The sequence below is a fragment of the Ictidomys tridecemlineatus genome, chromosome 15, assembly GCF_052094955.1.
Source record: "Ictidomys tridecemlineatus isolate mIctTri1 chromosome 15, mIctTri1.hap1, whole genome shotgun sequence".
NCBI lineage: Eukaryota > Metazoa > Chordata > Mammalia > Rodentia > Sciuridae > Ictidomys > Ictidomys tridecemlineatus.
The window spans coordinates 365,318-389,342 of NC_135491.1; the positions used below are offsets into that span (position 1 = coordinate 365,318).

Genomic DNA, 24,025 nt, shown 5'->3' on the forward strand with positions numbered 1-24,025 from the left:
AGTGGCCATTCCCACTGTTCTTCAGAGCTACCGTCCCCCCGCGGCCACGGACCAGGAGCCTCCGGAGGCTCAGTCGGGACGGTGTCGCCGTCGTTTGGCCGCGGGACTTTGACACGGAGCTCTAACCCCAAGCCACAGGGGATGCCGCCCTCACATCTCGTTTTCGTCCTGAAATCGTACCGAGGCGACATCACTTATTTGAGAATTGCCTTCTTCTTGGTACCTCAGCATATACAAGAGAACGGCGGGGAAAAATGATAAGCTCTCGGACTCCCTCGCGACCTGTGTGAGTCTACGCCTCCCGCCCCGGACCCAGGGGTAAGCCAGCGCCCCGCGACAGCCCGCCCTGGCCCGGTCCTCGGGGTTCCTCCCCGATCTCCATCCGGCCCTGCCGCCTTCCTCCGAGTTCCGTGCTGGTCTCCGTCCTTCTTTGCTGACTTCCTCCGGGCTCCGCCCCGATCTCCGTCCGGCCTGGCCGCCTTCCTCTGGGTTCTGTCCCGATCTCCATCCGGCCCTGCCGACTTCCTCCGGGTTCCGTGCGGATCTCCGTCCTTCTCTGCTGACTTCTTCCGGGCTCCGCCCCGATCTCCGTCCGGCTGGCCGGCTTCCTCTGGGCTCCGTCCCGATCTCCGTCCGGCCCTTCCACTTCCTCCGGGTTTTGCCCCTGCGCTCCGCCAGCTCGGGACTACCCAGAACACCGCGCGCGCCTGGCCATCAGCCGAGGCGGCGCTTCCGCGAGCGCGCAGTGCGTCCGGCGGGACTTCTGGCGCCGCGGCGGTCCTCTCGCGGCCTGGGCCTGCCCTGGCAGCCTCTCCTGTCGCCTGGGCGGTGCGGCCGGAGGCTTCGCGTGCCTGCAGGCGCGGATGGGACTCTGCGACGCCCCGCCGCGCCCCTCGCCGTCCCGCGGGCCCCTGGAGGCGGCCGAGCGGACGCGCCCCGCGGTGAGTGCAGCGACGCCGCCGCCCGCGTCCCGGACCCCGAGTCGGGCCGCCAGCACCGGCCGGCAGCCCGGCCTGCGAGCTCGGCGCGGGGTCCGGCGGGATCGCGACGCTTCGCCTCCCCGGGTCTGCGGGAGCTGGGAGAGCGCGGTGGCCGGCCCTCGCCCGAGTCCCCCGGAGCCTGAGGGCGGCGAGCCGGACCTGCGCCCCGAGCGAGGGTTTTGAAGCACTTCAGAGGCTGCTCAGTGTCCAGCATCCTGCGGCAGAGCTGGCGGAGTGGACGGAGGGACAGGAGTGGTGAGTCTTGCTAGATCTTCGAGGTCACGCGGCGGGACTCGGTGCTCCTCGGTGCCGCGAGTCGGAGCAGGGGTGAAGGACCACTCGAGTTCTCTTCTGGTCTGCACGACTGAAAGAGCCGAGGCGGGAGCAGGTTTCAGGGAGAAATTAGGATTGGGATTTTGTGGTGGCTCTGAAATGCCCTGGAGTGTGGTTGTTGCGTGGACAGCACGAATCAAAATAGGGAGGTCAGAAGAGAGGACGGCTTTGTGACAGTCTCAAACCTGAGGTTCAGATTTAGAGGGGAAACCTCAGGGGTTTACTTTGAGGTGAGCCTAAGATGGAGAGAGAGCTTGGAGCTGGAGGGTGGGGAAGAGTGGGTGGGCCTTGGCTGGCTGCCTCTAGATGGGAGGGCCCCTGGTTCCAGGGGTTGTGTCAGAGGACCAAGGAGCCTGCCTAGGACGATGGACTTAAGAAATCTGTCTAGTTCACCGTTCTGAAGACACAGCAGACAGCTCATTCTTGTGGAGCCTGAGAAAAGCCTGGCTAGCCAAGCAGGCCAGGCCCAGCAAGTGCACAGGTGCCTCTGCTTCTCCTTGGAAATGCAAACTTTAGCTCCAGACTTAACAAATTCTTTTAAGCAACTTGAAATTGAAATGACAACATGTCTCTGTGCTCTCATACAAACATTTGGTCTTTGCCAGGCATGGGTAAGAAAGAACTAAGACCCTTGTGAAGTGTCTGGTTTTTGTTACAAGCCCCTTCTCAATACCTGAGTTTTATTAAATGACCGAGGGTGACAATACTTACAATGAGGTCCCTAAAGAGCCTCAAAGTAGGGCTGATCACCCAGATAGACCTAGTGATCACAGGATTTGAACTTTCAGTCCCTCCTTAGGCTCTCCAGGAGGAAAGGTGAGCTGGGAATTAGGTCATATAAAATCTTGAACACAGAGATTTAGAAAGCTTTCAAGTTGGGAACACTTGGAAGTGTTGGGAGTGTCACACATGCGGAAGGGGCCTGGATGCACATCTTCTCTTCCCCCGATATCTTGACATATCAGACCTATACATTTTGTTGTTTCTGTGTTACACTCTTAATAATAAACCAGTAAATGTAAGTCGAGTTTTTCTGAGTTCTCTGAGTGAATCTAGCTAATTGTGAAACCTAAAGAAGGGGTAATGTAACTCCCAGATTTGTATCCAAATTGGATAGCATTATGGGTGGCCTGAGCATTAAAGTTACTGGCATCTGAAGTAAGGGTAGTTTTGTATGCCTGAGTCCTTAAACATATGGGTGCAGATGCTGACTACAGGTAGGTAGTTGCAGAATAAAATTGAAGAGTAGAGTGCCCAATTGGTACCAATTAGAGAACTGATATTTGAAAATAACCATATATTTGGTGCCATAAGGAAAAGCACAGAAACTCTTAATTAGTTGTTACAATATCACATTTGTATGAAATCTTAAATGGCAGATTAAAAACACCCAAATTTTCAAAAACATTTATAGAAATGATGATCTGTGGTCACTAACAGCTAAACTTAGCACTGGACATGCCTAACACTATTAGGAGGTAGCCACCATGAATGTTTCCATTTTATGAGTGAAGACAGCCTCAGAGAGGTTAGGTCTTTGTTCAGTGGGCTGAGGATCTGAGGTTAAATGCCAGCCTGAGAAAGCTCAGAGCAAGGCAGGAGGGAATAACTAAGCCTCCACAGGTTCCACTCTAACCCTTATCTCATGGACACCCTCTTTCCACAGAGTTCCATGGCAGCAGAAGGGTTTGAGGAACCATCACAGGTAGGTAAAGAAGTCCCAGACCCTCACTGACCTTGCTCCTCACACCCATGATCCTGGTCCCCCAATTCAGGTGATAGTAGTGCCCTGGGACTTGATGTGTCCTCAATCCTTGGAACCCGGGGGTCACCTGAGTCCCAGGATCCTTAATTATGGTCAGAAATTATATTTCTAAGTCAGCTAATAGGATGAGGTGCTGGAAGGTTTCCTGGGCAAAGGAACAAATTGCATGTCCAAGTGCTAGGAGATGAGAATGGCTTGGGCGGGTTGAAGAAGTTGCAAGTCTCTGTCGTGCCTTCTGGGAACCGAGAACGAGGGATAGGAGTTATCCTGGAGTGGCAGGAAACATGGAGGGTTTGAAGCAAAGGAGGGATTTTATAACTCAGATTTAAGGCTTTTTTAACACTGCAGGTGAGTGCCAATAGGAGCCTAATATCTGTGAATCTGAAGTTGGGGGCGGAGTTGAGTTTCTCAGTCTCTTGTCAGCAGGGATGATTTTCTGCTGGATATGGTAAGAGAGCAATCAGGAATGACCTCAACATTTTTGGCATTAATAAATGAAAGTGTGGAAGTGCCAGTTGCTGAGGTAGAACATAAATGGTAGGATTATATAAAAGAAATACTATCATGAGGAGATTTATCTTTTTACTTAAATATTTTTATTAAAGTCGATTTTTGTTTTTAGAGCACTTTTAAGCTCATAGTAAAATTGACAGCAAAGTACAGAGATTTCCCAAATACTCCTGTTGTTGCACACGAATACTGTTTTAGTCAGCTTTTCATTGCTGACAGTTAACAGTTTTAGAGGAGGAAAAGTTTATTTAAGCATCACAGTTTCAAAGGTCTCAGTCTGTAGATAGCTGGCTCCATTGCGTTGGGCCCAGGGTGAGGCAGAACACTGTGGCAGAGGAGTGGAGGAGGAAAGTGGCCCAGGACATACCAGGAAGCAGACAGAGTGCTCACTCACCAGAGTCAAAATACAAACCTCAAAGGCATGCCCCAGTGAACTACCTCCGGCCTTACCCTACCTGCCTTCAGTTATCACCCAATGAATTCCTGTCAGGGGATTATGATTTGGTTAAAACTTACGATCCAGTCACTTCATGTCTGAATTTTTTTGCATTGTCTCACACATGAACTTTTGGTGGACACCTAACAGCTAAACCATAATGCAGGCTCTCCCTTACTATCAGTATTTCTCACCAGAGTGGTATGATTATTGCCATTAAATTTATGCCTGCACATCATAATCGTCCATAGTCACTAAGTTTATCTTGTGTTTACTCTTGGTGTTACACATAACAGATTGGACAGATGCAGAGTAACATGTATTCTCCATGAGGGCATCATGCAGAGTATTTCCTTTGCTGTTAAAGTCCTCTATTCATCCTTTCCGTTTCTAGCCCCTAAAGATCACTGATCTTTTTACCATTTCCATAATTTTGTTTTTTTAAAATACCATATAATACGAATCATTCAATGTGCAGCAATATTTTATTTATATATTCATCTCCTTAAGGATCTTTTGGTGGCTTCCAAGTTTTTGCAGTTTTGACTGTAGCTGCTGCAAATGTCCATGTCCAGGGTTTTGTGTGGACAGGTTTTTGTTGTCTTTGGGTAAGTACTAAAGATCTATATTATTGGGCCATATGACAAGGGTGTTTGGCTTTGTAAAAAACGGCCAGACTGCCTTCCGTGGTGCTGTTTCACTGTTTATTCCTACCAGCAGAGTCCTCTGCTACTCCACATTTCATCAGCACATAGTGGCATCTGTTCCATGTAGAAGTGTCTTGTTTTGATTTGCATTTCCCTAATGACATGATATAGAGCATCTTTTCATGTGTTTGTTTTCCATCTTCATATCTTTAGTCTTTCCATCTTTGACTTATTTTTAAATTATGTTGGTTGATTTCTTCTTGATTTTTAAGAATTCTTGTATATTTAAGACACCTTTTGATGTTACACATAACAGTTCTTTATCAGATGTTTCTTTTGCAAATATTCTGGTCTGTGGCCTTTCATTCTTAGCACAGTGTCCTTCACAGAGCAGAAATTTTGCATTTTAAGTAAATTTAGCTAGTTATCATGGATTTCATTTTTGATGCTCTCTAAAAAAAGTAAACAACCCCAAAGTCATCCATATTTTCTCCTCTGTTATCTTCTAGGAATTCTGTCATTTACATTTGGCATTTAGTCTGTGATACATGTTCAGTTAATTTACGGGAAGGCTGTGAGGTTTCTCTTTCTTTCTTTGGTGTGCAGATATCCAGATGTTCAGTTCTGTTGAAAAAATTCTTGTAGCTCCATTGTCTTTACTGCCTTTTCAAAGGTAGTTTGACTTTTTTTTTTTTTCTGGTACTGGGGATTGGGCCCAGAGGTGCTTAACTACTGAGTCGCATCCCCAGCCCCCTTTTTTAAAATTTTCATTTTGAGATGAGATCTCTCTAAGTTGCTTAGGGCCTTGCTAAATTGAGACTGGCCTCAAATTTCTGATCTCTTACCTCAGCCTTCTGGTTGCTGGGAACACATCTGGCAGAGCAGCTGACTTTTATGTGAGTCTTTCTATGTACTTGTCTTCTGTTCCCCTGGTCTGTTTATTCATTCTTTCACCAGTTCCTCGCTGTCTTATTAAGATACCTCATTAGTCAGTCTTCAAGTTGGACAGGGTCAGGTCTCCAGCCCTTTGTTATGCTTCAGTACTGTACTTTCCATGTGAGTTTTAAAATCAGTCGATCCATATCTGCAAAACACCTGGCTGGGGTTTTGACTGAGATTGCATTGAATTTGTAGGCCAAATGGTAAAGAACTGACATGGAACAACACTGACTCTTCCTACTGAGGAACATAGAATATCTGTTTTTAAGTTCTTTTTTAATTTCTTTTGTCAGAGTTCTGTACTCATCCTCATATAGATCTTATATATCATTTAGATTTATCCTAAATATTTCATTGTTTGGTGCCAGTGTAAGTGGCATCATGCTGTATTTTCAAATTATTGTTGATACATAGGAAATAAACTGACTTATATAGTAACCTTTTATCCTGTAACCTTTCTATATATTTTTTTAGTTTTAGGAGTTTTTTCGTCATTTCTTGCAGGTTTTCTATGTAGACAGTCATGTCATTCATAAAAAAAAAATAGTTTTCTTTCTTTCACTCCAGATACCTTTTATTTCATTTTTTTATTGTGTTAGTGAGGAATTTCAGTGTGATATTGAAAAATAGTGGTGGGAGGGGACATTCTTGCCTTGTTCCTGATTTTGGTGGGACAGCTTTGAATTTCTCATCATTAAATATATCTTCTGCAGTTTTTTTAAAGATAGCTTTTATCAAGTTGAGGAAGTACCCTTCTCTTCCTGGTTTATTTCATTTTTATAATGAATGAGTGTCAGACTTTGTCAAATGCTTTTTCTCTATCAATTGATATAGTCATATTTTTTTCTTATTTAATCTATTGATGTCATGGGTTACATTAATTGACTTTTGAAAATTCAGTCAGCCTTACACACCTAAGATAAGTCCTACTTGATTGTAGAGTATAATTCTTTTTATGTATTGTTGAATTCTATTTGCTAATATTTTCTTGGTGGGGAAGGGTGGGCAAAATATTGTCTCGTTGCTGGGTTCCTGTGTGGTTGCTGGGTCAAAGTAGTGATCATCATGGAGACAATAAGGGTGTGTAAGGATACGATGGGGAATGGATCTGACTGGCAGAAGGGGCTGTAACTGGGGGATGGATAAGAGATTCATTCAGGGCGAAGCAGCAGTGGAGGTCAAATGACACTGAGGTCAGGGCTAGTGGTTCTGCCCTCTGTTGACTGTCTTTTTAATGACTCTTTCTGGAGCCTGAGGTGTTCTGACAGGATGGCAGCTCAGGCTAGAAGCAGATGAAATCCCTGGGAGAATCCTTTGGCTTGGAGTGAGATAATTGGGGACTGAGTTTGAAAGCCATTTTCAGAGTAGGGCAGCAAGGTCAGTAATGAGGAAGAAGAGACCCTGGCTACTTGAGTTCTGCCCAGGACTCCAGTGCTAGAATGAGGAGCCAGGCCACTGGAATGGTCTTGGAAATGCCGGAACTGCCTCTGGCTTGTCTGTATAGAAGACTGGGGGGTACTGTGCCCTGGTTGTTTGACAAGCACATGAACAACAAGACATGGGGAAGCAGAGCAGGATGTAAGATGGACCAGGGTAGTAGTGTTGTTAGGGATATAGCCATCATGGTCTGGAGATACGAGGGAACTTCAGTCTCCAGAGCAATAAGCAGGTGGAGAGGGAGTGTTAATGGATGTGTTCAGGGCTTAAACCCAGGAGTTGAGCACAGGTGGGTATATGTGGCATGATCTGGGGCCCCAGGGAATTGGGCAGGAGCATGGCTGAGATTCTGCATACCAGGCCCAGAGCTCAGATGATGCTCCATTTCACCTTGTGGTCATGAGAGCTGGAGATGGTGATCACTGGGTGTGAGAGGTGGAGGGAACAGGAGCATCAGGGTCTGTGTCTCCTCTGCGTGGGGAGGTACGGTGGAGGGTGAGGTACCAGGGACCTGGGTAACGAGGCTGCTCATGAACTCATCTGTCCCCATTGTGACAGGGCCATGTGACCTTTGAGGATATCGCTGTGTACTTCTCCCAGGAGGAGTGGGGGCTCCTTGATGACGCTCAGAAACATCTGTATCATGATGTGATGCTGGAGAACTGTACACTTGTGGCCTCAGTGGGTAAGGTCCCTCACAACCACACTGCTGGGCTCTGTGCTTTCCTTTTGTTCCCCTGTCCTTCCCATAGCAGGACCATGACCTCTGCCCACTCCCTGGCCTCCTGACACTGCTGATTGTCAGGCCTGGGCTAGCCCTAGCCCTAGCAGCCCTAGCCTCTGCTGTTTTGAAGCCTTGTAGTTAGTGTTTGAGTTCAGAATCTTGCAGTCTGTCCAACCAATGCCACTTGGTTTTGCCACTCTGCTAAGTGAGTGACTGCTGAGGCTTCCCTGGACTGTAGTGGGCTTTTCTTGGTGCCTGCCTACCTAGGAATCACAGGTATTTACATACTACTATATGTGGGGAACACTAGGGTGTGACAGTAGGACCTGCCCCCCACCCCTTTCAAGGTTTTTCTGTAGTAAATTTCTCTTCTGTCATCTTTTATGGGTTAGGATGATCTAAGCTAGTGTTAGTCACTCAGTTACCTGTTTTCCCTTAGGACTTTACCTTCAAGTCCCAAATGTTCTCCCAACTTGAGCTGGAGGTAGGGGAGAACAGTGTTCCCTGGCAGGGTGCAGAAGTTTCCAGTCTTTTTTTTTTTTTTTAAACAGCAAAGAGGCATTTATTGCGAGCTAACTCGGGCCTCCGCGCACACAGCAACTGGTGACGCTGAGAGGCCCTGAGCCCAGGGTTTGCAGCAGTTTTATACACTCTCTGGGGAAGGCAAGGACTTCACATACATCATAGCGTCTCTTACAACATCACACACCGTGGGAAAATCATAAAACAACTCTAAAACATGATTAGCACATTCACTGGTGGGTGATTGGTTACTACAAGAGGGGGATTTGTTTGAAATGATTGGTTTAGGCCATAAGGGGAGTACGTGCTGAACTACATGGTTTCCCAACACGTTATCAACCCAAGTTTCCAGTCTTAACAAGAACGATAAATGGGTTCTGGAATTGTGAGCTGAAACAGTGGGAGGGTACACATTCAGGGCTGAGCTCAAATCATATCAGGCAGATGTTTTGTGCTTACCACTGTTTTGATGCCAAGGCTCATGGCCATACCTTATTCCTATATTTCTTCCACCTACTTGTCATTTTGCCTATTTGTCATTTCAGCTGTGACTTCTGGTCCCTGGCTGTTCCCTACCTCTACATCCACTCATCTCTCCAGTTCCTCTGCTTCTGTAGTTGCTCCAACATTAGCCCACACTTCATGAGCTGTGAGACATGCTTGAGTATTTAAGTAGCCTTGAAAGCACCAGCTGCCTTGTTGCAGCTGTGCTTTCTTGGGGTAGGACACGCCTGTCTCCAGATGACAGGTCACACCAAGAACCACTGACACGGGAAGGAGGTGTAGATCCTGCCCGTCTTCCCACAACGACACCCGTTCCAGGTTTTCTTGATGGTTGTAGGGCCTATCCTACATTCTGAACCCTGGAGGCTCACTACCAAACAACCTGATCTTTTTTACCTACCCTAGCTCTTTTGTCCTTGAAACAAACCTAGGGATTCTCCTGCTGGGCCGTCTCCTCCCACCAGAGTCACCCGTCATTCTTGTGCTTTCAGGTTGTTGGCACGGAATAGAGAAAATGGCCCATTCTGAGCAGATTCTTTCCATAGGAATGTCACAGGCCAGGACTCCAGCACCAAGTCCTTCTATTTCCAATGCTCATCCCTGTCAGATGTGTATCCAGTTCACAAAAGACTCTTTGCACCTGACTGGACACCAGGAGATACTTCTGGGTCAGAAACCATACATATGTGTGACATGTGGAAAACACTTCTCATTAAGTTTGAAACTAAAAGAGAACCAGAAGCAACACAGTGGAGAGAAACACATCATAAGGGGAGAGAACGGAGCCTTGCTCAGCTGCAGAGTCCCTGTGTCAGACAGCTTTTTTATATGCAAAGATGTAGAGAAGGACTTCCCAGGCAGTCTAGACCTTCTGCAGCATCAGACTGCCCTTGGCAGAGAATGTTCACTGAGAAGCCGAGAGACCTTTCATATTCAGCCAAGACAGTACAAACATAGCAGATTCAAGCAAATTTTCAATGAGAGGGTTCACACCATTGAACATCACAGAGTTCACACTGGAGAAAAAGATAATGAACATAGTGAATGTGGAAAATCTCTGAGCTCCAAATACTTACTTGTAGAGCAACAGAGAACACATAATGGAGAAAAACCTTATGTGTGCAACACATGTGGGAAATCATTTTGCCACAAACAAACCCTCATTGGGCATCAGCAGAGAATCCACACTGGAGAAAGGTCTTATGTGTGTGTTGAATGTGGGAAATCCCTGAGCTCCAAATACTCTCTTGTTGAGCATCAGAGAACCCATAATGGAGAAAAGCCTTATGTGTGCAACACATGTGGGAAATCATTCCGTCACAAACAAACATTTGTTGGGCACCAGCAGAGAATCCATGCTGGAAAAAGACCTTATGTGTGCATTGAGTGTGGGAAATCTTTCATTCAGTCTCTGACCACATTCGACATCAGAGAATTCATAGTGGAGAAAGGGCTTATGCATGTAGTGAATGTGGGAAATCCTTCATCTACAAACAGTCACTTCTTGATCATCAGAGAATCCACACTGGAGAAAGGCCCTATGAATGCAATGAATGTGGAAAGGCCTTTATCCACAAGAAAAGACTTCTTGAGCATCAGAGAGTCCACACTGGAGAAAAGCCTTATGTGTGCATTAAATGTGGGAAGTCCTTTATTCGGTCTTCTGACTACATTCGGCATCAGAGAATTCACACAGGAGAACGGGCTTATGAGTGCAATGAGTGTGGGAAAGCCTTCATCTGTAAACAAACACTTCTAAAGCATCATAGAATCCATACTAGACAAAAGCCTTACCAATGCAGAGAATGTGGGAAAGGCTTCTACATTGAGGATAAACTTCTTCAGCACCAGAGAATTCACACCAGAGAACAAACATACAGCTGCAGTGAGTGTGGGAAAGGCTTCAGCCACAAAAAAAGGCTTTTTGAGCACCAGAAGACCCACACTGGAGAAAAGCCATGTGAGTGCAGTGAATGTGGGAAATGCTTTCGACATCGCACCAGCCTCATTCAGCATCAGAAAGTGCACAGCGGAGAGAGGCCTTTCATCTGTACTGCTTGTGGGAAGTCCTTCCTTTACAAAAACAAACTCATCGAGCACCAGAGGATCCACACAGGAGAAAAACCCTATGAGTGCAGTAAATGTGGGAAAGCCTTCAACAAGAGATATTCCCTTGTCAGGCACCAAAACATTCATGCAAGAGGAAGGCCCTAGCCTTTCATGGAACAGACCTTTCATCTGATCTGCCACACAAAAGTTGAACCTCATGCCTCTGAAGATCAACAATTGGAAGATTCGCTACAGGACCCAAGTGCTTGGGAAGCTTCGTGACCTAACTTGCACTTTGTAACCCACCTAGTACTGAAGCAGACACTGCATTGTGGCATATCCCAGTGCCCCATCAGTCACTCTGATGCACTTGTGGGGGCTGGGGGCGGATACAGATGTGTGTGCTCACCAAACCCTGAAGGGAGCCTTGGTGAATGTGAGCCTGACAGGGTCCTCTTCTATCCTGCTGAACTGTTCATGGCATAGAGAAGACCCTGCAGAGCAGTCTGGGTTCTGGTGGTCTGCAGAGGTTTACCTTTTGTATGCATATTATTTTTTCTGTGTGGTTGCCATTGTGGAATTTTTCCTGCTCCACATCACCCAAGAGGGAAGTGGCCTGTATCACCAAGTGCTGATATATGCACTGATAAACACCCTATTGTTAATACCTAAGCCATCTTTAATCTGGGAGGTTGTGCATATTGTGTGGTGTGGGTCTGGAACTGAATTGTGTCCTTTTGCCATGAATGGTGAACAGTCTGTGGGCCCCAGCTTTCCATGCTCCAAGGGCACAGTATGATTGTAGAAGTAGTCTTCATTGTCATTGCTTCCCAAGGCCTTCTAGAAAACACGGCAGAGCTGTGTGGTCCTAGTTATATGGTTTGGGTGTCAAATGTGTTTGTAGGTCTAACAGTCTTACTAAGAAGAGGCATTTATGACAGACTCCAGTGCTGTGATACTTCTGGATTGTTCCTTTGTTCTTAGTGATGCTCCATATTTTCTAATACTCTTTCAGTGTAGCTGTGTCCCCTGAAGGGCAGAATCAGGTAGGTGTTATTGGCTGGATGAGCCAGGTAAGAATAATTGGTCCAGAGATGTAGTGCAATAAGTAGGGGTTGGAGAAGATCACAGCAAGTACAAAGAACGTGTCTCACCGCGGGTCATCCAAACATGTCCATGTTACTATCATGGCATTGTTTGGGGATGCATAGGAATTCTTAGGTTCTCTGGACCTTTCCTTCTACTGTGGCCAGTCTTTTATCAGGATATATGACCTATATGGACCGCAATCACTGCTGGACTGATTTTGAGTTGACTCCTGCACAGGCAGGAAAGCAAGGCTTGAAGGAAAATAGACCTGGGGTCAAGGTGTTGGCTTTGTGGCTCATCTAGGTATCCAGGTGTCTCAGAATCATCTTCATTGCTTTCCATCTGCTGCCACTGGTGGAAATCTCCTGTACTTAAGAGATGAGTCCCTAACCATATACATACATCTATGTCACCACATAGTCTGGTTTACCAGAAGGGCATAGATGCAAATTTTGGGGTATAAAAACTACTGGGGATTGAACCCAGGGATGCTTAATCACTGAGCCACAACTCCAGACCCTGCCCCTTTTTATATTTTAGAGATAGGTCTTGCTGAGTTGCTTGGGGCCTTCCTAAATTGCTGCAGCTGGCTTTGAACTTGTGATCTTCCTGCCTCAGCCTTCCAAGCTGCTGGGATTACAGACACGTGACACTGTGCCCGGCTATTCCTGTAATCTTGATAAAAGTGTTGTTATAAACATAAGCCTGTGTCTTCTCCCAGTCTGTCTTTCTATTCACTTTATTTCACTTGGTTTTCCAAAAAAAAAGTTCTTTATTATGAAATCTAATTGGTCCATTTCTTCCTTTACTAATTTTTCTTTTGGTGAAGAGACGTATACCTGATGTAAAGATATCAGGCAGCCCTGGAAGGGCTTGGGTCAAAGCCCCAAATACCAGAGCATAATATAGAAAATAAGTACTGACAATATAGAAAATAAGAAAATTTAGTCAATACAGAAAGATATTGAAAAATTCCTTATTATGAGATTTGCAAAACATACACAGAAAATTAAAATACCCCAGACAAAAATTCAGACCTAAATGAGAGGAGAAATACATGTATTTGAACATACACTGAAATACATGGGATTAAAACTCATTGTGTCCTAAATTGATCATAGGTTGAATGTAATACCAGTCAAAATCATAGTGGTCTCCTCATGTAGAAATCAACAACTGGATCTGAATTGGTGAGGAAATGCAGAGGACCAAGGACTGTCCAAACAGTTTTGGGAAAGAAGGAAGTTGGAATATGACTTAACTCAAGACTTGCTATGAACACATCAATCAGGACATGAAGATGCTAGCATGAACACAGAAATATAAATGTAGCAGCTGTAAAGTACAGGTGGAGTGTACATAAATGATCAGCTGATGTTCAATGAAGGCACAAAGGCAACTCGATGGAAAGAATAATCCTAAGTCAGTGTTTCTGTACCAGTTTGGTATTCATACTTTTTAAAAATTAGATTACAATCCTGGACATAAGTAGAAAACCTAAAGTATAAAAGAAGGACATGTCTGGTGTTTGGATCAACTCAGGACATAATGAGTGTTCAGTCCCTGATGAAGTATCTCTTCTCACTGTCTGTAGTGGTAAGTTATCTGCATTGTCTTCCAAATCTTACATCTCTCTCAAGTATTCCCTGTACCTGATGCTCTTGTCAATAGCATTGTTTTGGTTTTATTTTGTTTTGTCTGTTATCAGTCCTAGAGGGACTGCCCCTTCCAGGGCTACCTAATCCCTAGAGATAATAAATGACTCCCTCAGGATTGTGACTTTTACATACAAACCAATTCAGAGGCCACCTCCAAACAGTCTTATTGAAATCATGGCAAGCCAGTGTTTCTGCTGCCCTGCCTCACCCCAGGATCCAGGGTCCAGACATCTAGGAGTCACCCTGTGACCCAGAATCATCAAACTGTTCAGTCTCAGACGTGGCACACCTATCCTGCCCTGCCCCTTCCTTTTTGCAGAAGTCTAGTCATGACCCTGGGCTGAGCTCTCCTCCCTTTTGTTTGTGGCTGACCCTTGTCCTTTCTCTTGGCATGATTTTTTTTTTCTCTTTTGGGCATCTTTGAGTAAACATTTTCTTCAGGACAGCCATTTCTGTTGGTGACTGTTGGTTTACCATATCCGAGTAAGACAAATTCCAGGTTTTCTTTCAAAGTACTATTTTTTTTTAAGAGAGAGAGAGAGAGAGGAGAGAGAGAGAATTTTAATATTTATTTTTTTAGTTTTCAGCTGATACAACATCGTTGTTTTGTATGTGGTGCTGAGGATCGAACCCGGGCCACACACATGCCAGGCGAGCCCGCTACTGCTTGAGCCACATCCCCAGCCCTCAAGGTACTAATTTTTGAAGGCAATGATTTCTCAATTGTTAAATACCTAGAAACAATCATTTATTTTAAATGGATCTTATGTCCTTCAAACTTCAGGAACTGATTCTAGTAGGTATTTTTTAGGTTTATTAGGGATTTCTGTCATTTTTATAAACATCAGAGAATTTTCTCCATAAAATACTCTTGCTTCATTCTTATCAATTCCGGCAATTTGTATTTATTTTTATTGCCTAATAATAGTGGATAAAACTTTCTGTTCGTTATTGAATAGAAGTCTAATGTCTCTTCAAAACTGTCAGTACAATATTTAATGAAAGTCTTCTTTTACCTGGCTTTAATTTGTCTAATTTTTATGAGTTTCTTACAGCAGAATCTGCCATTTTTATTTTCCGTACTAGAGATCCAATCCCAGTGGGGCACATGCTAAGGTAGAGCTCTAAGGTTGAGCCACACCCCAGCCCATGGCTGGGTGGCAGTAGTAACTCCCAGTACAGTAAGTCATTATCATGTCTCTTCATGGAAGCACCTCTCTTTGAATTCAGACCACAGGGATAGGGAGCAAACATTTCACTTTCATTTTCATGGTGAGTGATGGCATTCATATTTCCACCCCTCGATTCCTGGACCACTGAGTTCTGGCTTTGGGACATCACCATTTCTCAGAATCAATTCATAGCATGTGCAGCCTCTTGGGGAACCTTGCCTCAGCCCTGCCAGGCATTGCCCCCTGGCTGGCGCTGTAACTGGGTCTTCGAAATCCACTCAACCTGTGGAGCCCGCCGTGCTGGGCTGTGTTCCTTCCCGTGTTCCCCATGGGAAGACCTGTGAATTCCGTGAGCATGGCCTGCTGCCACCCTTTATTTGCTGCGATCTGATTTCCTTGGAAGCAGTGTGTGGAACGCTGTGATGGGGAGTGAGGCATCACATACATCCACTTCTGGTAGCTTTGGCAGGTGTGCTGTGTTCATGGAAAGCAAATCTACATCCAAGTGTTTATTTCAATAGGACCAAAAAATTACCCCTTCCATGACAGAGGTAGTCCAGCATAATCACCTGCCAAGTGCTGCCCGTTCACCCCAGGGGTCCTCTGATCTGCAAAAGCCCCCACTCTGACTGGGAATTGGTTCAGGACCTCCTTCTGGTAGTCCCCAAGAGTTACTCTGGTGAAGACCATGAGAGTGGGGGACATGGTAACTGTAAATTTTTGGCAGTGAAGAGGTTTCTTTATTAAGGGATTCTGCCTCATATGAGGGATTCCAGTTCTATAGACTAACTCAATTGGGGAATTGACAGGAGCTGTATCTAGGATTCAGGTTAGACTCCTGTCTACGTACACAGATCTGGTAATAATTTAGTAGACTTTTAACCTTTTTCATGCCTACAAATACCATGGTTAACTAGCCAATCAGTCTCCGGGAATCAGACCATTCTGGTTGCCTCTTTGACTCTTCCATCCACCAGAGTTACCATCTGCATCTTGCCTTTGGCAGTTAAGTGCCACCAGCTGGTCCTTGCCACCATGCAACCTAGTTTCCTACATTGCATGTGGTTTCCCAGTTCAGAGGCAGCCATTGCTGCTACGCATTTTGAATTATCAAGGACAAGCTCAAAGCTCTTCAAGGATGCTACCACTCCCTCTCACAAGTTTACTTCTCATCGACATGGTGAGAAATGTTCTCTGACCTCCAGGAGTGAGAGGAAGATCTGAAATGGTCAATCCACTCTAAGTTTCCCACAGCCATTGGACCCTGCTTTCCACAGTACACCCAAAGAGACCTTACTTACTGTAGGCCACCTACGCTCCATGTTCCTGCCAACTAACTAAACGAATTGTGAGAACCAGCCTCACAATTCATTTAGTTAGTTGGCAGGAACATGGAGCATAGGTGGCCTACAGTAAGTTGGAAGAAATCAAAAGATGGTGATGCATCATCTTTGCTTAGTGGGAAAAGATGACTTCAGCCTGATTCATGTTCTACCCATCACTATCCCACCTTTAGTATCCATTCCCATACATGTCTTCAGGATTTCTGGGTAAATTAGGAAAAGCATTTTTCAGTGCAGTTCAACTCTCCACTGGCACATTGTCCTTCAAAGGCTGACTGGGAGTTGCATCTTGTTGTAGATCTAGAGGTACAAAGGGATGTCGTGACTGAGACTGAGAAGAATTGGTTGTCTCTTGCCAAGCAGCTGCCTTAGTGGACGCCACTGCCATTTCCTCAGGTACTTTGGGGGAAGGCTTCACGTCAACTAAGTCAGGAAACCCTGATCTCGTCTTTAGATTTCAGGGTCCTCTTCTCACATGCCCCTGTGATTTTTATTGTTTACTTGAAATACAAGTTCTCCCCATCAGTTTCTGTTACTCCCACTGGATACTAAGCACTTCCAATAGCTGTCAGTGCTCTGCACAATCCCAGATTCTCAGTGTCCTCTGCAGTCCCCTCGAGGACACTGTCATCACACTCCCAGGTGACATGATAATCGCTGCCAGCAAGGAGGTGACGTCTTGCAGTCCTAGACCTCAATCTGAGGTTCAGTGTCTCACCCACACACTTGACACATGCTGCCTCTGCATCCCGGTCCTGGGAGGAAATCTAATATGGTAAGTAGCTTTTCCCTTTGGGGAAGGATCAGAATCTTAGGAAGTATTTTTCTCAGGAAAGCCAAGATTAACTTGTCTTAAAAATGTTTTGCTTTTCTGAGATTGGAAACAAAAACCTTAGGTAGATAATAGAAGTCAGATGACAGATTAGTGATGGACAATACATGGACGGTGAATGATACATAGATGATAGGTGTTACATAAATGATGGATGATACCTAGAAGGTAGAGGATAAATGATGCATAGATGATGACAGGTGATAGGTGTAAATGATACACAAATGATACATGATACATAGATGATAGATAAAGGATTGATGAATGCCCGAACACATTCAAGAAGCAAATGCTAAGGGAGGAGAGGCATGTGGCCACTCCAGTGAGCTCTTAGGGCTGCCTGGCATCTCCCTTCTCTCCTCTCAGAGTCTTTCAGAAACTGCTCCCTCTTCTCACTCTGGCTGAAGCCCTCAGGATGCAGGCACGCTTCAAGGAAGGAGATAAGAGGGTGAGCTCCCACTTTGAGCAGACATGGAGAGCCTGTGTGGGAGTGGCTGCAGGTGTGTGGATGTGCCTGTTGCTGTTTTCTGCTTGTTTTGTGATTGTTCTGTGCAGGGTATGCTGTGCCCAATGGAGTCTTTAATAACGTGCATCTAATTTTCTAGCATCCATGGAATGCTGTTGTCCACATCCCCTGTTTAGACAAGTGAAAGGCTCATTTGTCTCTTGGTTTTAAAGTGAAAACTTTATGTAAAGACAAGTATGGAAAAATATTGTGAGTTAAGGAATCAAGAATGATGAGAACCTTATCCTGACATTTAGCAAGATTTTAAAGGGGCCCGGCAATTCTCACTCTCACACTAATCCATACTCTCTACCCTGCAAGGGCCTCCACTGCCACATAATGGATCCATTCCTGTGTCTATTATCTGTCAAGTATCTCTTAGTTGTCCAGTGGTTTCACCTCAGTGACACATCCCACTTAGAAGATGGCTCTTCTTTTATACAGAAACCAAAATCTGTATAAAAGAAGATCCCCTTATGAGATAAGATACCCTCATGAAGACCAGGTAAAGCCTCTACTCTGTGGCTCCTCTTGCGTCTCCATAGAACCCCCAATCAGAGACATGATGAGTTCCTACGTCCTGTGATTCAGTGTAGGCCTCAGGGCCCACAGCGACCCTTAGCAATGCCAAGATTTCAGTTTCGAGGCTCATACAGACACAAAGTTCCCACCGCAAATCTGCAGACCTGCATTTCTCTTACTTCACTTTGTAAGCCCTCTTGATGATGCCACCTCATCCTTTCTTGAATCCTGTCGCCTACTTTACTTATAGTTCTGTAACTATTTTCATTACACTAGTGACTCCCTATTTTCTCACTTTATCCTTAAATGATATTGTGAAATCATAATCATGATATGGGTGTCTGAAAGAGCTCACAGGTTAACAAAGTTGAATGATCACACTGGTGAAGTACTCCTCTTCTCCCTTAGCAAGCCACCACCTCAGGGAAGGGACACTGCTCACAGCTCTGAAGAGTTCTCCCAGGCCAATTTCCTCTGTGTGCAAATTGTTTGTGATCTCTGAGTCTCACTCTTAGGGGACCCATTGTGAGTGACCTTGTGGTGCAGCTGCTGCCCGAGGTCCTGCTGGATGTCCACGGCAGCATGACCACTCCAGATGGACTAGCTCTCCCCACCCAGGTAGCAATGTATTAAGAACCTTTACCCCACATCCTCACCTACATTTATTGTTATAGTTATTTTTGATAATTGCCATTCTAACTGTAGTCAGGTGGAATCAATGTAGTTTTGATTTGCATTTCTCTAATTGCTAGAGAGTTGAATCTATTTTTATATATTTTTGACCATTCAATTTTCTTCTTCTGTGAAATTTCTGTTTAATTCCTTAGCCCATTTATTCATTTTTTTTGTTTGAGGGATTTTGGGTGTTAAGGTCAAAAACTTGAGTTCTTTGTATATCCTGGACATTAATGCTCTATCTGAGGTGCTAGTGGTAAAGACTTTCTCCCATTCTGTAGGGTCTCTCTTCATGTTCTTGTTTCCTTTGCTGGGAAGAAGTGACTTAGTTGGATAGCATCCCATTGATTGATTCTTGATTTTACTTCTTTTGCTTTAGGAGACTCGTTAAGGAAGTCAGTTCCCAAGCCAATGGGATAAAGATTTGGACCTGCATTTTCTTCTACTATGTGCATTTTCTTCTACTCTGGCCTAAATGTCTAGGTCTTTGATCCACTTTTGAGTTTTGTGCTGGGTGAGAGTTAGAGGTTCAGTTTCACTCTACTACATATGGATTTCCAGTTTTCCCAATCTTTTCTCCAATATATGTTTATGGCACCTTTGTCTAGTATGAGATAACTGAATCTGTGTGGGTAGTACTCTGTCTTCTATTCTGTTCCAATCGACTTCATGTTTGTTTTTGTGCCAATATCATGTCATTTTCATTACATAGCTCTGTACTATAATTTAAGGTCTGGTGTTGTGATGCCTCCAGTGTCACTTTTCTATTTTTCCAAATAAATTTCATGACTGATTTTTCTATTTCTATGAAGAACATCATTGGAATTTTAATAGGAATTGCATGAAATCTGTATGGCACTTTTGTTAGTATGGCCATTTTAACAACATTAATTCTATCTAAGAACATGGGAGATCCTTCCATCTTCTAAGGTCTTTTTCAATTTCTTTAGTGTCTGTTGTTTTCATTGTGAATGTGTTCACCCCTTCTGTTAGATTCCCAAATATTTTATTTTTTGAGGCTATTGTGAATAGGACAGTTTTCCTGATTCTTTCAGCTATTCATCATTGGTGTATAGGAATGCAACAGATTTATGGGTGTTAATTTCATATCCTTTTAGTTTGCTGAATTCATTTACTAGGTCTAGAAGTTTCCCGATGGAGTTTTTTGGGGTGGTCTTGTCATCAGCAAATAGGGATAGTTTGAGCTCTCTTTTTCATATCTGTATCCCACTTTTTTCTTTTGCTTAATTACTCTGGCTGGAGTTTCAGGACCATGTTGAATAGGAGTGGTAAAAGAGGGGGCATCCCTGTCTTATTCCAGTTTTTAGAGGAAATGCTTTCAGTTTTTCTCTATTTAGAATGATGTTGGACTTGGGTTTAGCATATATAGCTTTTACAATGTTGAGTTATGTTCCTACTATCTCTAGTGTCTTAATAGCACCTGGAGTAGTTCCATAGTCTGAAATATTTCTGTTTATTTGGTCCTTGAACTCCCTATACCTTTTATGGATAAATTTCTAGCCTGACCATGGATCTCAGTTCAGACCCTGAAATTAATGACCCTGGCCATCTGCATATTACAGTGCAGGTGGACACCATAAGGCTTTCTTGGCTGCCCAACTCACTGAGGTCTAGCTCAGGAGACTGCTTCTTCAGCTGAGAAGTTGTCACCCCTGAGGCATCCCCAACTCTTCCCTGAATCCTCTCTTCTTCTGTTTTACGGGGGGCAGGGGCGCAGTGCTGGGATTAAGCTCAGGGTTTTGTGCATGCAAGAAAAGCACTTTACCAACTGAGCTATATCGCCAGCCCTGAATCCTCTCTTAACAGCAGGAAGCAAGAATAATTTCCTGCCATGGCCAGAAGTCAAGAGTTTCCAAGATTGTTTCCATCTTTTGGCTGCTCACCAAGCACCTCCCAGGGGTTTCTGCCCCCAGAGCTACTAGCTCACCTGAAGCTGGGAAGAGGATCCCCCACTCTTCCACTCTGTTCCATATCTCACAAATAGTGGAATTTTGTCCTCCAAAACACATATGTGGAAGTTCTAACCTGAAGGATCTCAGAATGTGGGTGTGTTTAGAAATAGGCCTTTAAAAAGGTAATGTAAAATTTAGGTGAGATGGTGGGGCTCTAATCCAATCTAACTGGTATCTTTAAAAAAAAATGGAGTGCTTCACAGATTTGTATGTCATCCTTGTGCAGGAGCTGTGCTGATCTTTTCTGTATTGCTGCGATTTTAGTATACATGTTGCCAAAGTCAGCAGGTGTGGAGCAGCAGACTCTCAGCAATCCAGGACAGTGTCCCAGACCTTGAGAAGTGCAAGATAAAAGGTCACATGATGGGAAAGAGTATGGCAAGTTCATGACTTCTTGGTTAGATGCAGTGAGCCAGGGCAGAACAGAAGAGCCTCCTCAGAAGTGGTTGAAAGATCAGATAGATTAAGAAGATTCCTACAGGCTCTGTTGGGGTGTGGAGCCCTGGACAAGGAGACCTGGTCATTCATCAATAATTTCCAGAGAATAATCAATGTACCTGTCCAGTCAGGATAGAATAGTAACTGGCACTCACATGCAAGGGATAGAATAAAACAAGCAACTAAATAAATGAGCAAGATAATTTCAGATAATCTAAAGATTCAGAAGACAAGGATCAAATGAAAGAAAATAAAGAGATTATGGTTAATAGTAAATGGGACCAACAGTGATGGCCTCTTCAAGAGAGGGACACTGGAGGGAGTCTAACATGAAGACAGGGATGAGAAAGTTAAAAAAAAAAAAAGACAAGTCCCAACAATGATCAGGTCTACACAGTTACAGAGGTGATGGAGAGTAACCCAGTGCTCAGTCCAAGGACATGATGCTCTGGAACACCATCATCAGTGAACTTTTTAATGGACTTACTTTCTACCTCTGATAAATGCCTCAAACAGGAAGGTAGATTCACTATTGTCTCAGTTCACTGTTGCCAATCAGTGCCATCTGTCCTAAACTGAAAGGGAAATTTGACAGCCTATCTTGCTAGCTTTTCTGCCCTCCCACAGCAGTGATTCCAAAAATACTAACATGTCCTCCCAGACCTCGGGGCCTTAGCTTTGTAGAGTCAAGATGCCAGGGTGGCTCAAGTGTCACACTCCTTCTGGGGCGACCCCAGGACTGCAAAGCAGACCAGGAAAGTAAAGGAAGAATTAAAGTTACGCAGGCAGTGTAGATAGACAGTTGGGTCAGATGGTGAAGATGGAGGCCAGTTTGGGTCTGGGAAGCTGAAGACGCCTCCCCCATCCTTACCAAGGTAACCTGTCCCAGGAACTGTCCCTCCATACAGGGAGCTGTAAAAGTTGTTAATTATTGCCTCCTGAGCTGCCACCTGCTGGATCACTCCGCTAGGCCCCTCCAGCCCATTTGCTTCTCACGTTTTGGCCACCCCACTGAATCTTCTGGGCCTAGTCATGTATGCAGGAAGGAGAGAGATACGGGAAAAGAGAGCAGGAGAACAAAGAAAGTCTAAAATGTATAAAAGGGGCAGGATGCTCTCACTTTGGGGTTCACCAGGACACCAGCCATGGCCCCTTCTCCCTCCCTGGAGAAGTCTGTTACTGTTTTTAAAATAAAACCTGCTTTCTATGCTCGCCTCAACGCTCTCTCCAATGTTCAAACATAAACACTTGAGGAAGCGGAGTTGGGCCGTTGATAACTGGTACCGAGCGCACCCCTGTCGGGGCGGCGTGCAGGCCCCTGGCCGCGCTGGACGCTCGGGTGCACCCCTCTAGTGCTCAGCCCGAAAACGTCAACACTCCCACTTTCCGCCCGCGGGAACGGGAACCCAGGGGAGGCCTGCTCCAGGACACGTCCCCGGGAAGGGGCGCCGTGGAACCCCGAGGCCGCCTGCGCCCCACGGAGCCGCGGTGCCCAGCGAGGACAGCCTGACAGCCCGGCTGGTGCCATCCACCTCGGGCGGGAAGGGCAGGCGACACGGCGAGGCTCGCCAGGGTCTCCAGGGCTGCCGCCATCCGCCCGCAGGGCGCGGACCCTGCAGCTCCGACTCGCCAGCTTTGGCTGCCGCCCGCCTTCGTCCCCCTGAGAGGACCGCAGCACCAGACCCGTCGCCATGGCCCAAGACCCGGAAGTCCCGCCCCACCCGCGTCGTGCCTGCTGCCTTCTGGGTAGTGCGGTAATTGTCCAGCTTCCGGCCTGGCGGGGACTCCCTTCCGGTTCCGCTGACCCGCGGTTCCCAGGTCCGCCGCGCGGCCTCGGGTATTCTGAAAGGGACGCACCGAGTTCCGCTCCACCCCTTCCGCTCGCCCTCTTCTCCCCGGAAGCGCCGACATTTGTGCTCGCAGATGGCGCCGGGAGTCCCACATAGACTGTCTAGCTCTGAAGGCTGGTGGTCACAGCGACAGAAAGGCTAAAACAACATGATGGTTGAGATTAAGAAAAATTCTGTTTACATCGCAAAATTTCTAGAAAGTTTGAACAACCGTTTGTTGCTTGAATATGGGGTATGAATAAAAGAGAAGTCAATTGAGACCCCAAGATTCTTAGCATAATTGGCTTAAAAGAATGACGTCGCTGGGCTGGCTTTCGATCCTCAGCACCAATAAGTAAGTCAATAAAATAAAGGCATGCTGTCCATCCCCAACTATATAAACATATATATATGTGAAATCGCCATCGTGAGAGACGGAACCGGCTCAGGGGAGCAGGTGTGATGGCAGAGCTCCAGTGTCCCACATGTGTAGGACTTCAATTCTAGTGGCCTCCGGGTGACTGATGCAACAAAATAGAGTTTAAAACTGTATGTGTAAAAAGACGTAGTTAAAATAAGTAGAAATTAAACAATTCAAGAAGTAAATATTCTACTTATAGCTGCATGGGACACAGATTCTTATTCTGAATGCAGGTGAAGTCAAATGTTGAATTGTAAGGGTCTGGCGAAACGTCGGAGGGAGAGACCATCCAAGAGACTGACTCCATGCAATTGGCAAAAGGGGATATTTATTGGGGATCCATTCCAGCTCGCTGGGACTCTGTGCTCACTCAAGGAGGGAGAGCAGCCCAGAGCCCCGAGCAGAGGTCAAGCAGAGCTTAAGTACACTTTCTGGAGAGGGTGGTGGGCTTTGCATACATCAGAACAAATCATCATGAGGCGTGGGAAAATTAAACAACAACTCTGAGACGTGATTGGCACATTCATTGGCAGGAACAGGTTGGGCGGGGGTGATTGGTCATTCCTAAGGGGGGGGTACACATTCAAACTGATTGGTTCGGGCCCTGTGACAAACTGCACAGGGCCCTAGGCTAAATGGCCAGTAGGGCGTTGTCTTAACTATCTCAGGAATCTGGGTGTAACAGAGGAATTTAATAATACCTAATTTTAATTCAAGCTTTC

General features: G+C 45.5%; 1 protein-coding gene and 1 non-coding gene across 2 annotated transcripts; one reads left to right on the plus strand and one right to left on the minus strand.

Annotated features, from left to right (window-relative positions):
• The first annotated feature begins 809 nt into the window (after positions 1–809).
• LOC101977714 (zinc finger protein 549) lies at positions 810–22,272 on the plus strand. The gene is given in 5 exon segments (XM_078032939.1): positions 810–941; positions 2,980–3,018; positions 7,606–7,732; positions 9,289–10,206; positions 10,209–22,272. Coding segments are annotated over 5 exon segments (1,965 nt in total). The 5' UTR covers positions 810–863; the 3' UTR covers positions 11,012–22,272.
• On the minus strand, positions 20,797–20,900 carry LOC120888177 (U6 spliceosomal RNA). Its single transcript, XR_005731682.2, has one exon. It is a non-coding gene; the product is annotated as a U6 spliceosomal RNA (small nuclear RNA).
• Positions 22,273–24,025: the final 1,753 nt, after the last annotated feature.